Genomic DNA, 14,337 nt, shown 5'->3' with positions numbered 1-14,337 from the left:
AATAAAATTGTCAATCTAATGAAATCAATCTTGGTGATGACAAACTTGACTTAAATTTTTGCATATTATTGAGAGCCCCAATTCTGCCCAATTATATTAAGCCTGAGTAAAAAGATGAGCGACTTTGTATTTAGGGCAAATTTTAGTTCTGAGATATTACTACTTTTAAATTCCCCCAATAGTACAATGGAACAGAGCTGTCTTTCCTTTGGGAAAAGGCCAACGACTTAAAAATGACCAAATGAATTCATATGAAAACAAGAGAGTTCTTTTCCATTGTTTCTCTGACCACAAGAAAAAAGAAAAGATGGAAAAGACACAGCAAGCGAGTGATTACGAAATGGACAGAAATAATTTAAGGAGACATTTTAAAATAATACTGATATTTTACACAAATGCATGTACTTTGTGCTTTTGTGCAAACCACACAACTCCCTCACACATTAGCCTCGTGTGCAGGTGTTACACACGTGCTGTGTGCACCTTATTTACACAGATGTGAAAAATACAGCCCCGTGAAATGAGAGTCATCTTAAAAATGAATCTAAAAGATTATTACAATTCGGATGATTCTTTGGTCTCCACACCCATTAGCATCTGCTTGTCAACTAAAATAAACCCGATGAAATGACGCACCGCAGCAATGAATGACACTGTGTGGGCTCTACGGCTCTGTCTAAAGGACTCTCCCCTTGTACGTCCACAGCAGGAAAAGGGAAAGACATTTTCGTCATTATTCTTGGTGCAGAAACATGCAATTCACCTTCAGTTGTTGCGTTCTTTGATGCTCTGATTCCTGTAGCTGCTCTTTTAAGAGACACACGGTCTGTTCTAATTCTTCAATCAAGCCAGATGCCTATAAAGATTTACAGAAGGTTGAGTTTGATACCACCCTCTAACTTGTGAAATTTATCTTCTTTTTTTCTGAAAGTTCTATTACAATTCAACATATAGATAAATATAAATTAAAACAATTTTTTTTCGAGAAAACCACCAGAGTTAAACTTTCTAGGGTAAAAATGTAAGTAAAATTCAATATAGTTATGTGATACAACGGAAAGGTGATATTGATATAAAAATAACAGGTTTACAGAAAACCGTTTACATGTTTGTTATAAAACCAAATCTGCTGGATTTTTTTAATTCATACAATATCAAGTGATTGGCTGGACAATCAGGATTGTAGACCGGGGCTCACTGTGGAGAGTTTCCGTGATCGGACACAAAGGTGTCTGAGCGCAGGGGCGGGTCCTGTGAGGTCACCCGTGTGTGTGACACCCAAAAAAACCAACCCAAAGCAGAACCAAGGCCTTTAAATAGTCCATAATAATGGATCTTCTACATGATACATGATTAATACAACTAAGAATTGTCTCAGATTTGTATGTCTCCCGCTTTTAGCAATGTTGGCTGTGAGATGGTTAACTTTTGCTGGTAAAATGTAATTTATTAAATACTCGTGTTGTAGTAGATAGCTCACATATGTATTACTTTTAAAAATGTAACAGCAACTACAAATTTTTTTAAATAAAACAACCAAAAAAACCCAAAACCAAATCCACTGCCACAAACTGTGACTTACAGAGGCCCCCAGAACGGAGTGTAACTGCCCCTCTGGGTTCCCATGGCTCTCTAAATCTTTATGGGAACAGCAAGTCTCCTCTTTCTCCCACAGATCCACTGTGGGGTTCAAATAACTCACCTTGCAGTTAGCACTCCAACAGGAACCCCACAAACAACACCGGGGCTTCTTGATTACAGCAAACGAGAGCTTAAACTCAAAAGTCAGGCAGTTACGGTCCCTTCTGTTGACCATCGACGGCTAAATGCTGCGTAAGCCGTAACTACGGGGTGGCAGTAGCCGCTATCATACCTTAGAAGCTGACAGAGCATGATCCTGCTTCAGAAGATTCAGATCGGCATCATGCTTGGCTTGTAACAGTTTTATATTTTGCTCATATTCACTTATAAGATGATCCTTCTCTTTATGTAGTGTGTTACGCCTTAAAGCAAAAGAGAAAACCGACTCCCATTATCTTTAGAATCAATCTCTGAAATAGATTTTTTAGTCAACCAAATTCAAATACTTTTTTTTCCATATATCAAACACCTAGCCACATATATCCATTAAATTTTAAACATTGTGCTTGTTAGATTAGTTGGAGAGTAAACACACACAGACACACACAGTATTGAGGTTGGAAACTTCCCAAGGTCAAATGCATAAGAGTTGATCCTGACCCACAGTGACCCTATCGGACAGATTAGAACTGTCATTTGCAGGGTTTTTACAGGAGCTGATTGCCACATCTTTCTCCCGAGCAGCGAATGGGTTCAAACCAGTACCTTCTCAGTGAGCAGCTGAGAGCTTACCCACTGTACCACTAGGCTCCTTGTAAAGGCACAGAGTGTAATGTATAATCAATATCAGAACCCCTAATTACACCTGACAATATGCTCTCAGACAATACCTTGCCTTTACTTCTTGTAACTCATTGCATGTTATCTGGTAACATCTTTCGAGTTCCGTTTTTTCCTGAGTTAATTTCTGCCTCTGTAAATTACTGTTCTCTGCTTCTCCAGTTAGCTGCTGGACGCGGGCCTCCAGTTCTTTGACCATCTGGTTCTAAAAGAAGAGCAGGTAGGTGAGAAAGCCTCTGACGTATGTTGTTATGCTTCCATCTCATTCAGTGGCCTGACAGAGCTACAGGGCCACCTGAGATGGGGGCAAAGCAGCATGTGATCACAACTCAAACCTTTAAATTAGCCAAGTCTTACCAAACATCGCGAAAGCGCTCTACCCGCAAAGCTTAAGACACCATGGTTAGATGCTGGAGCTGTCATGTCATTTGTTCATTCAACAAAGATTTACTGAGTCTGGTCCTATGCCAGCATTAGGCACAGACCAAGTCCCTGTGCCTCCTCCAGAAGGTGACAGCCCATCAATGCCCCTTGTTCAGGTTTGTCAGTTGAGTATTCTGCTGGCATCTTTGCTTTGCACCTCAAGTTATGAAGCTTTCCCCAAAGACGAATGCAATGCACTGCTAGTTTCAGAGAGAAAACCCATCCACAGCCCCCACGGTTTCACACAGAAACTATTCGCAGAATGCATAGACCCATGCCACTGCATGGTTGTAGGGTCAGTTGCAGGCACACAATTTTCAGGTTTGCGCTTTTCCCCTATCACTTTTCAAAGTATATCCCCACTTTCCAAACTCTTCCTCATTAGTTTTCTCATTTTATATTCAAGCTGTTGCAAACACTGCACCGTCACACGACTGGGATTTAACTCTGGATAGAGCTTTGTAACCAGGTAGGGACCTTATCTGAAATTTGAATAAGCAAACGTTAAAGACACCAACTGTGATTTCTGTCCTAATCACGAGAACCAACCTCCCCTTTAGTTGAGTGTGTGACTAACTGGGAATGCTGAGTAGGACGCTTCAATTACCCTATCACAGCTTTCTAAACTAAACACTTAAAATAAGGTTCGAAAATGAAACGTTACAGTCCTGACGTTCCAGTGCTGACATTCATTTTCCCTTTAGGCAATGCGAAATAGACATCAGATTTCAATTTTGCTGCAACAGCCTGGAAATCCGCGAAACAGAGATGATTCTAACTAACTTGCAAGCCCAGTGGTCGGATTAACTTTTTAAAACACCAACGTTCCCAGTTCAGGGACCAAAGCCTGCTTCTTCTCGGTGCTCCCGTAGCCACTTTGCCTGCTTCTTTCTTGTGCATATATGGTTACCGAAGATATTCTCCCAGTCAGTAGACTGGTTTTTCCCGTTTCCGGTAACGTGTTTTGATGCACATGTGTTTCATTTTTATGAGGTTCCACTGATTGATTGAGTTCGCCTTTTCCTGCTTGGGTTTTTATGATTATACTGGGTAAGGCATTATGAAACACTGGGCCGACCAGCATGACCCCGGCATGGGTTCCCTTTACTTTTGAATCCTGCGTTTTAAAAGTCACTTGGAGAAGACCGACTTAATTTCCTACCACACATTCTAATCTTCCCTCCTCTCTGAAATGTTCATTGCCTGTAAGAAACAGAGAACACATCTCTTACCTTCCAGTTCTAAGTGGTGGAACAAAGATGGGTAGACTCGCTTCTTCACTGGGGAACTACCAGAAGGAGACAAGATCTACTAGAAACAGAAAAGCCAGATCCCGCGAGGCAGAGGGCCGTCTACTGCTGGCGGGGATGAAGCAAACAGCTCCCGGCAGACACATTCACCCTGGGAACAACTGAGAAGCCCAGAGAGGTTCAGAAACATCCATTTGGAGGCATCTGAGGACTTCCGGAGAGCCAGCACTTAACTGGGGCCCAGAGAAATAACCTTGGAGCCATGAGTCATCATTCTGGAAGTTCTCAGCCTGGAGGCAAGTTCTAATTCTTGCAGGAAGAGGGAGCAGGGACATCAGAGCAGGGGTTGCCAAGGCAGCAAGGGTTTAAGGATCCAAGGTCATTAAGAAAAGGGCTACATAAAGATGTGAGCTCCACACAGCAGGGGCCTCCTAAACATTTGCCTGCATCTCACAAGTCCAAGGACAAGACCTCTGAAAAGTCAAGCAGAGTTTTCAGCAGGCTCCCCACCCTTAGAGCTGTCCAAAGAGGTGGGCCCCTGGTAGCATCACAGTTTCCTTTGCTGACTCTCTGTCCCTTACCAGCTAGTCAAAGATGATATCCCCTGGAGGATGGCCTTTACAAAGAGCTCAAAGGATGCATATCTTTCTAGGTAAAGCAGAAACATATATGCGATCAGTTACAGTGGATCTGATGCTCATTTAAAGGCAGCCCAGCAGGTCCTGTCTGCAGACCGTTTCTCCTTTTAGCAGTCCATGGATGTCATGAGTTCTTGAGAGTACCATGAATTGCCGAAAGGCTACACCAATCTCTCCTGGAAAAAGTACAGCCAGAATGCTCCTTCACAGCAAGTATGGTGAGATTTCTTCTCATGTCCTTCATAAAGTGGAGGGACAAGGAAAACCAGGAAAACCCTCAACATGATGGATGGACTCAGTGGCTGTGTCAATGGGCTAGAGGATAGGCATGGTCCTGAGGCGGGCGCAGACCGGGCTGTTTTGTCATGCTGTCCACGGGGTCGCTATGAGAATGGAACCATGACAGCATCTAACAACAAAAATGTTTTTGTACATTAACAGCAGCCCTCCTATGCAGTAAGTCTTATAGAAAATGAACAGAACCTTGTGCTTGAAACTATAGTCACTGAATACAGGCTTTCCTGTATGGACACCAATTTTTTGTCTCTAGAAGCAAAAGCGAGAATGTCAACTTTCAGCATATCCAAACACTCGCCGTGTCTCACCACGTTCCACACACTGTCCTAGGGACAAAGTGAATGAAAGACATTTTAAACTTACAACAGGGGAAGTGCACATATCTATTAACTACCTTAAAAACAATACTGAGCTAAAAATAAAGTTTGTTTTCAACAATAGAGCTGAGAGGATACACAGCAGTAAAGGCCTTAAAATGGGGCATCAATGATTCAGGGGGAGGGTCCAAGGTGGAATCACAGTGTGCAGGCTAGGAGAGTGTGGAGGGGGCCTTCAGTGTTGCCAGCAGCAGGGCTGTGCAGAGAATAAGTAACTGTGGGGAGAACAGTGAATAGGTTACCTTGGGACCAGAGGAAAGGCCACAATGGGCAGTCAAAGGTGGCACTTGAAATGCCAGCCTGGAGTTCTTGAATGGGCATGGCTTGTAGGCAGAGGTGATCATAGGCACTGGACTAGGAATTCAAGTCCTTAGTCCTGGGAAAGGAGATCAATAGCCCTTGTGGGATATAGAGTAAAAGAGGGAAAAGGGAGGGTAGCAGGCAGGTCACTGAAGAGTCCAGGAATGATGCAACAATGGCCTGGATTCACCTGGGAGCCGCGGAAACAGAAGGCAGGAAACATGCGAGAGGAAGGCGAGCGCGAGAGAGACAGAAAGGCCTCCAAGAAGAGCTTCCGTCAGTTAAGGACTGACTACAGGGCGATGTTTCTGTAATCTTCCAGGTTCCAGATGTCACGTGTCGAAGAAAGAGGATGATGGTTGAGAATTAAGAGGAGGTTTGAGAAACCTATTACTTGGACCCCAAAGAAACCGTGTTCGACAGATACTAAGGAAGGTGAGCTAAACTGTGCTAGGCGCCCCGGCGGAGGGCTGCTGACCACAGAGGTCAGCAGTTCCAAGATGCCAGCTGTTCTGTGGGCGGCAGATAGGCTTGTCCTCTCCTGTGAAGAGTTACAATCCCAGACACCCACAGTTTCACCCTGTCCTACAGGGCACTTATTACAGGGGTCCTCAAACTGCGGCCCGCGGGCCACATGCAGCCCACTGAGGACATTTATCTGGCCCGCCCGGTGTTTTAGCCCCGTTTTGTTTTTTACTTCAAAATAAGATATGTGCAGTGTGCATAGGAATTTTTCATAGTTTTTTTTTAAAACTATAGTCTGGCCCTCCAATGGGTCTGAGAGACAGTGAACTGGCCCCCTGTTTAAAAAGTTTGAGGACCCCTGGGGCCTGAGCTGGCATTGATTCCATGGCAGTGTGTTACTGAGTTATGGGCAATTGGTCATAAAACCCAGAGTGTGAGAAATAAGGACTGCATGCTGGTTCAGCATGAGAAAACCAACAGAAAACAACAACAACAGTATAGAATTTAATAATGGTTTCTGGGGAAGGGCGGGGGAGGGAGGGGATATTGTCTCTGCATGTCCATCTAGATAAGATAAGCAGGATTAACAATGCAGAGGAGAAAACAAGGGATCAAGGGTTTCAGGGGGTAGGGGGAGCACAGGAGAAGGGGAGGTGGGGGAAAGGAAGGGGAGTGCCAACAAATCCAGGGACAAGGGAACAAGTGATCTAAAATTGATGGCGAGGAGGGTATTGGATATATACCTGGTGGGGCTTGATCAAGGGCAATGAAGCTGAGAGGAATTACTAAAACCCAAATGAAGGCTAAACATGATAGTGGGACAAGAGGAAAGTACAAAGAAACAGGAAAGAAGTAGGCGACAAAGGATGTTTATAGAGATGTAAATACAGGCATGTACATATGTAAATATATTTGTATATAATGACAGGGAAATAGAACTATGTACATATATTTATATGTTAAGTATTAAGGTAGCAGACAGACATTAGGCCTCTACTCAAGTACTCCCTCAATGAAAGAACACTATGTTCTAATAACCTGGCATTCCGTGATGCTCACTTTCCCTCACATGATCCTTGAAGACAAAATGGGTGCATAAGCAAATGTGGTGAGGAAAGCTAATGATGCCTGGCTATCAAAAGATATAGCATCTGTGGTCTTAAAAGCTTGAAGATAAACAAGCAGCCATCTAGCTGAGAAACAACAAAGTCCACATGGAAGAAGCACACCTGCCCGCCCGTGTGATCATGAGGTGTCAATGGGACCAGATATCAGGCATCAAAGACCCAGAACAAAAAATCTTATCAATGTGAATGAGGGGGAATGCAGAGTGGAGACCCAAAGCCCATCTGTATACAATTGGACATCCCCTCACAGAAGGGTCACAAGGAAGAGATGAGCCAGTCAGGGTGCAGTATAGCACCGATGAAACACACAACTTCTAGTTCTTTAATGCTTCCCCTCCCCAACCTACTGTCCTGACCCCCAATTCTACCTTACCAACCCAGCTAGAACAGAGCATGCACACTGGAACAGATAAGAGCTGGAAACACAGGAAATCCAGGACAGATACACCCCTCAGGACTAACAATGACAATAGGAATACCAGGAGGGCAAGGGGAAGATGGGGGGAGAAAGTGGAGACCGATCACAATGATCTACATATAACTCCCTACCAGGGGATGGACAACAGAAAAGTGGGTGAAGGGAGACATGAGTCAGTGTAAAACATGAAAAATAATAATTTATAAATTATCAAGGATTCATGAGGGAGGGAGGAAAAAAGTGAGCTGAAACCAAGGGCTCAAGTAGAAAGAAAATGTTTTGAAAATGATGATGGCAACATATATACAAATGTGCTTGACACATGGATGAATGGATGGATAGTGATAAGATGAGCTGTATGAGTCCTCAATAAAATGATAAAAAAGAAGAAAAAGTTGTGAAATTTATTTTTTTTAAGTTGTGAAATTGATGGTGGCTGTTAGTATACAATTATGCTTGATCTAATTGAATTATGAATTGTTACAATATCTGTAAGAGTTCCCAATAAAATGGTTTAAAAAAATAAAAATACTAAAGCCCAGACCTGGTCAAAAAGAGAAAACCAATTGCTGTCACACAAGGAGGCTTCCACAATTTCCTTTTTTCCTAATGGATCTGGATCAGAGGGTGGGGAGGGCACTGATATGATTCTGCTGTGAGTGACTGGAAACTGAGTTCATTGTGAGTGCCTTTCAGTTGGTAATAAAATGAGTCATCTCCAAAGCAGGAGTGGGAATCTCACTACTAGCAAAAGAGAAGAGTCAAGAGTATCCTTTGGATCCCGAAACACTGGCCCCTGCGCCTCTTTGATCTAAGGCAGTTCTGACACCATCGGAGCAGCGGCTGCAGCAGAACCAATAGACGTGGCAATGGACTTCCCACCCAGAGTAAGTGTAAAGCTGAGTGCTTTGGGGCAGGAGGCTAGCTTGTGAAGAGGGGTGCCTCCAACCGCTTACTTATGAGAGGTGGGTTCACTGATCCATGGGGCTGGAGTTAGAGGCCTTCAGGTTGAGGCTTATAGCTGAGCAGCCTGACCTTTGGGTATTTATTGGCAGCTCTGAAAAAGGTTTTCAACATTGAAGCAGGGCAGCTGTCTAAACAAGAGGCTGAGGGCCAGAGAGAGGCTGAACAACTGTGTCTTGGGCATTCCTCACCCAGATTGTAACCTTTAACTTCCCTAATAAACCCCACGATCTTGAGTAATGTCTGTGAATTCTGTGTGGTTATTGCTTTATCGAACACAGCAGAAAAGTAGAGTGCGGGGTAAGCAGAGGACCATGGGAGGGATCACAGGTGTCAGAATAAGGCTAAGAAGGATGGAGGGGAAGAGGCATGTCTGCGCTGTGTCATGTAGGAACCAGGTCACATGATGCCACCCACGTCATTTCCTTTTACTTGCAACCACATTAACAGAGCAAAGGAAAACCCATTCAATCAATCATCTCAACTGCTATGGAAAAGGCATTTTACAAACTATCCAAAACCCTTTAGTGATAGAAACGAAAAAGAAACAATACTAATAATATATATTTAGAAATTTTTAAAAAGAGTATTGCTCACCTCATTTATGAGGCTAGAATTGTCCTAATGTGGAGAGATTATAAAAATCTGTAATGAAAAGTTGTTTTACAGTACACCACCGGTGAAACATACAACTTTCCTCTAGTTCAGTGGTTCTCAACCTGTGGGTCGCGACTTCTTTGGGGAGTGGAACAGCTCTTTCACAGGGTTGCCTGATTCATAACAGTAGCAAAATGACAGTGATGAAGTAGCAACAAAAATAAATTCATGGTTGAGGGACACCACAACACGAGGAACTGTATTAAAGTGTCACCATGGGATTAGGAAGGTTGAGAAGCACTGTTCTAGTTCTTTAATGCTTCCTTTCCGCCGCCCCCCACTATCATGACCCCCAATTCTACCTTACAAATATCACTAGACCAAAGCATGTATGCTGATAGAGGTAAGAGCTGGAAACAGGAAATCCAGGTTAGAGAAAGCCCTGGGGACCAATAATGAGACTAGAGGTACCAGGAGGGGGAGGGGAGGGGGAGAAAGGGGGACTCTATCACAATGATCCACATATAACCCCTTCCTAGGTGGACAATAGAAGAGTGGGTGAAGGGAGACATCGGTCAGGATAGGACATGAGAAAATAGTAATAATTTATAAGTTATCAAGGTTTCATGAGGGAGGGAGAGGAGGAGGGAGGAGAAAACATGAAGAGTTGAAATCAAGAGCTCAAGGAGAAAGAAAATGTCTTGAAAATGATGATGGCAACATATGTACAAATGTGCTAGACACAGTGGATGGATGGATTGTGATCAATGATTTAAAGCATTATTCTAGTGCTCAGAGAATTCATGTGCCCATGGTGCCCATTCAGCACGCAGAGAGCCAGGTCAGCCTCCAGAAGCACATGAAGGAGAGACCAGTAAAAGGCGGTGGCCAGGGGAAAGGGCACCTGGTTACAGCTGAAGGTCAGTCTGCTCCCCCTAGAGCCGCTCACTTTGTGTGCTGACCAGTGGCAAGGGGCCCATTCCTGAGGAGGGCATGGCCTAGTCTGTGTGGGAAAGAAAGGTGCCTCAGCGACAGACTCTAACCTACACGGAGGATATGTCAAGACATAATTGCTTCTCAGCCTAGTACGTTCGTTTAATAAATGCTTCCATGATTTTGTAGCAACACTCTTTGACTTCCATTCATATAAAATACATAGCCAAGAGGATATAATCACTGATATAAATGACTGAATAAATTTGAGAAATGAGGGACAAGAGACAAATATCTCATAAAAAATCCCAAATAATTGGTGTGGATGCTTCAGGCTCTAGGATGAAGAGCAGAGTGGAGAGGGTCAGAGAGTGATGTTACAATGGAGACGCTCAACCAATAGGACCTCAGGCAGGTGATCGAGGTCACCATCAACAGTGGTAAGTCATGTTGACTGTATGTACCCCAGCTACAGGGTGAAAATGGTACTCCATACCATTGTGATATTCTTCTCAACGCCCATAACCCAAATCTAATTATGAGTATCAGACAACTTCCAGTGCTGGGACATCCTACAACTTGCCTGACCAGCATCCTCAACACTGCCAATGACAGGGAAAGCTAGGACAGTCAGGGCAAAGTCCACAGTCCAAAGTGACCTAAGGGAGTCTAGCAATGTCGAATCATGACTAGGATCCCGGCACAGGTCAAACTAAGGAAGCACGAATCAATAGTGGACTTTAGCCGACGCCCACACACCAAGGCTGTCCTGTTCACTGTGGCCAGCGTGCCCCAGGGATCTAAGGCATGAGTACATGACAAATGGGATGAAGGCTGCATGGGAAAGCTCTGCGACCTTCTCATTGTGCTGAAAATCTAATAAAACTTCTGAACTAAAAAATACCGTCGAATTTTTTAAATGGTTATTTTCTTCAAAATGATGAACTGGTGGTTTTTTGAATCCCTCTTTTCACTTGTAAGGAGGCTGGGGTGCAAGGGATGCTGCTGGAGACTCAAAAACAACCGCCTCAGTGCCATCAAGTCGGTTACACCTCACAGTGATCCTATTCGGGCCGGGTTATCTGCCCGTGAGTGTCCCACCCTGTGCCTCTTTCCATACAGGAGGAAGCCTGGCCTTTCCAATAACACTGAGCTCACGTCGCTAACAAGCGTTCCAAGAGGTCTCAGGCCCGGATGCTCATTGAGGGAGGGATTCTTCACTTGCATACCACCACAAGTGTACATGGAATCGACAGGTTCGGACGATCTGAATAGGGAAAAACCCAGGTCTTTCTGTTTCAGGAGCTCCGGGGGCACAGTGGTGAAAGCACGCAGCGGCTTACCCAGAAGTCAGTGATGAGGTCCTCGGTGCAAAAGACATGTGGCATTCCGTTTCTATAAAACTCCACAGGCTTGAAAGCCCTATGGGCCATTCTGATCTGTCCAGTAAGTTTACCAGGAGTTGGAATCGCACGAAAGGCAGAGGGTTTGGGTTGGTGGTGCAACAGTGAAGCACTTTACTCCTCACCAAAAAGTTAGTGATTCAAACCCACCAATGGCCCCACCAAAGAAAAGGAACCCGTATGGGGCAGTTCTCTCTCTCCGATAGGTCCTACACATTGGAGTCAACTCATTAAACACAACAATTAACATCTGAACATTAGCATATATCTTAAGTTATGATCAGTTAGCAAACAAGACACCATTAGCAATTCTGGTGACTAGAAGAAATCTGAGATACAGGAGGGTTCAAAATTTTCCCATGAACTTTTTGAAGCTTCTATATTTTAGAGTGCATTATAATGTTGAATAAAAACTAAACTCGCGGTCATCAAGCCAAGTGTTTATTAGGCCCACTGCTAAGTCTTGATATTTATCACATAAATAACAAAGCATTTACAGTCTGTACCACAATTTTTAGTTTATTAATATCATAACAGCTAAAAAGAATTCCTTTTACTATAATCAGATACAGTTAATTAAATTGAACATGTAGTTCTGAGAAGTATATGTCCTTCACGAACTTGCAAAAGTCCACATACTAAAAGAACAAAAACCAAAAACACACAAAAAACTAAGAAATCCAGTAATATAGCCAAGAATGTAGCAACGATGAAACATACAACTTTCCTCTAGTTCCTAAATGCTTCCTCCTCGCCGCCGTTCCCCCACCCCACCACTATCATGATCCCAAGTCTACCTTACAAATCTGGCTGGACCAGAGGATGTACCCTGGTACAGATAGGAACTGGAAACACAGGAAATCCAGGGCGGATTATCTCTTCAGGACCAGTGGTGAGAGGGGTGATACTGGGAGGGTGGATGGAGGGTGGGTTGAAAAAGGGGAATGGATTACAAGGATCTACATGTAACCTCCTCCCTGGAGGATAGACAACAGAAAAGTGGGTGAAGGGAGACATCAGACAGTGCAAGATATGACAAAATAATAATTTATAAATTATCAAGGGTTCTTAAAGAGGGGGAGGGAGGGGAAAATGAGCAGATACCAGGGGCTTAGGTGGAGAGCAAGTGTTTTGAGAATGATGAGGGCAATAAATGTACAAATGTGCTTTACACAATTGCTGTATGTATGAATTGTGATAAGAGTTGTATGAGCCCCTAATAAAATGATTTTTTAAAAGAGAGTATTGGCTATTCTCACAACTAACAAGTCAATTCTGGCTCATAGCAACCCTGGAGGACATGGTAGAATTGGCCTGTGGGTTTCTGAGACTTAAACCTTTACAGGAGTAGAAAGAAGCTTCCTCTGGCTCCCATGAAAGGGCTGGTGTGGACCAACCACTAGGGCTGTTTTTATATGAATTTGTCTTAACATTTTACAGCTTCCATCTCCCCATGCATCTAACCAGTCTGCTGTGATATCCATATTGATAAGCTCTAATGTTTCTTTTAGCTCCATCTGTCAGTTGGTCACACTGTGGTGGTTTGTGTGTTACTGGAGGTGTGTTGTTGTGATGTTGGAGGCTGTGCCACTGGTATTTAGATACCAGAAGGGTCACCCACAATGGAAAGGATCCTCTGGCCATGCTTCTTCCATCTGTATGCTGATCACAGAATCTGAGAAGTTTAACTCTATGGAGAACATGGATTCAGGGCTGGAAGAAGACTCCTTAACATGCAGATGAGACAACCTTGCTCGCTGAAAGTGAAGAGGACTTGAAGCGCTTACTGATAAAGACCAAAGACTATAACCTTCAGGATAGATTACACCTCAACCTAAGGAAACAGAAAGCCTCACAAAGAAAACAATAAACTCCATGATGATACACGTGGAACCTGCTGAAACTGTCCAAGGCTTACTCGTACAATCACTCATGAAAGCAGCAAGCAACAAATCGAATGCTTTATTACACTGGACCAATGTAAAAGGATCTCTTTATTTAAAAAGTATGTCATTTTGAGGACTCGGGTGCGCCTGATCCGCATCGGGCATTTTTAAACGCTTCTCGTGCATGTGGCGCCTGGGCAGTGAACAAGGAAGAGTGAAGAAGAATCGATGCCTTTGCATTTCGGCGCCGGTGAAGAGCACTGAATATGTGCACTGTGCACAGCCAGAAGAACACGTGAAACTGTGGTGAAATCAGAACAGCTAAAATATCCCTTAGACGTGGGGATGTTGAGATTAAGTCTAGGCATGTTATCAGGAGGCACCAGTCTCCGGAGAAGTACATCACGCTTGGCATAGCACAGGGTCAGCAAAAAGGACAGACAACAGAAAAGTGGGTAAAGGGAGACGTTGGACAGTGTAAGACACGACAAAACAGCAATTTATAAATTATCAAGGGTTCATGAGGGAGGCGGGAGTTGGGATGGAGGGGAAAACTGAGGAGCTGATGCCAGGGGCTTAGGTGGAGAGCAAGTGTTTTGAGAATGATGACGGCAGTGAATGTACAAATGTGCTTTACACAACTGATGTATGTATGGATTGTGATAAGAGCTGCATGAGCCCCCAATAAAATGACACAAAAAGAGAAACCCCCTTAATGCAATTGATTGACACAGTAGCTGCAACTATGGGCGCTAACAGACCAAGGCTGTGAGGGGCACAAGACCGGGCAGTGTTCCGTCCTGCCGTGCACGGGGCCACCATGACTGGGAACCATCTCG

The 14,337-nt window shown here is 43.9% G+C and overlaps 1 protein-coding gene across 8 annotated transcripts in view; it reads right to left on the bottom strand.

The window, feature by feature from the left end:
- The window catches only part of CEP112 (centrosomal protein 112), a 469,815-nt gene that overhangs the window by 355,383 nt on the left and 100,095 nt on the right, over positions 1-14,337 (bottom strand). For all 8 annotated transcript variants that reach the window (XM_075562120.1, XM_075562124.1, XM_075562123.1 and 5 more), the window contains 3 exons: positions 2,472-2,626; positions 1,874-2,003; positions 764-856 (listed from right to left, as the gene is read on the bottom strand). In XM_075562120.1, coding sequence (XP_075418235.1) covers positions 764-856; positions 1,874-2,003; positions 2,472-2,626 — 378 coding nt within the window. The remainder of the gene's footprint in view (positions 1-763; positions 857-1,873; positions 2,004-2,471; positions 2,627-14,337) is intronic.

Source organism: Tenrec ecaudatus, chromosome 10 (genome assembly GCF_050624435.1).
Source record: "Tenrec ecaudatus isolate mTenEca1 chromosome 10, mTenEca1.hap1, whole genome shotgun sequence".
Classification (NCBI taxonomy): Eukaryota; Metazoa; Chordata; class Mammalia; order Afrosoricida; family Tenrecidae; genus Tenrec; species Tenrec ecaudatus.
This window is presented reverse-complemented; position numbering and strand designations above follow the sequence as displayed.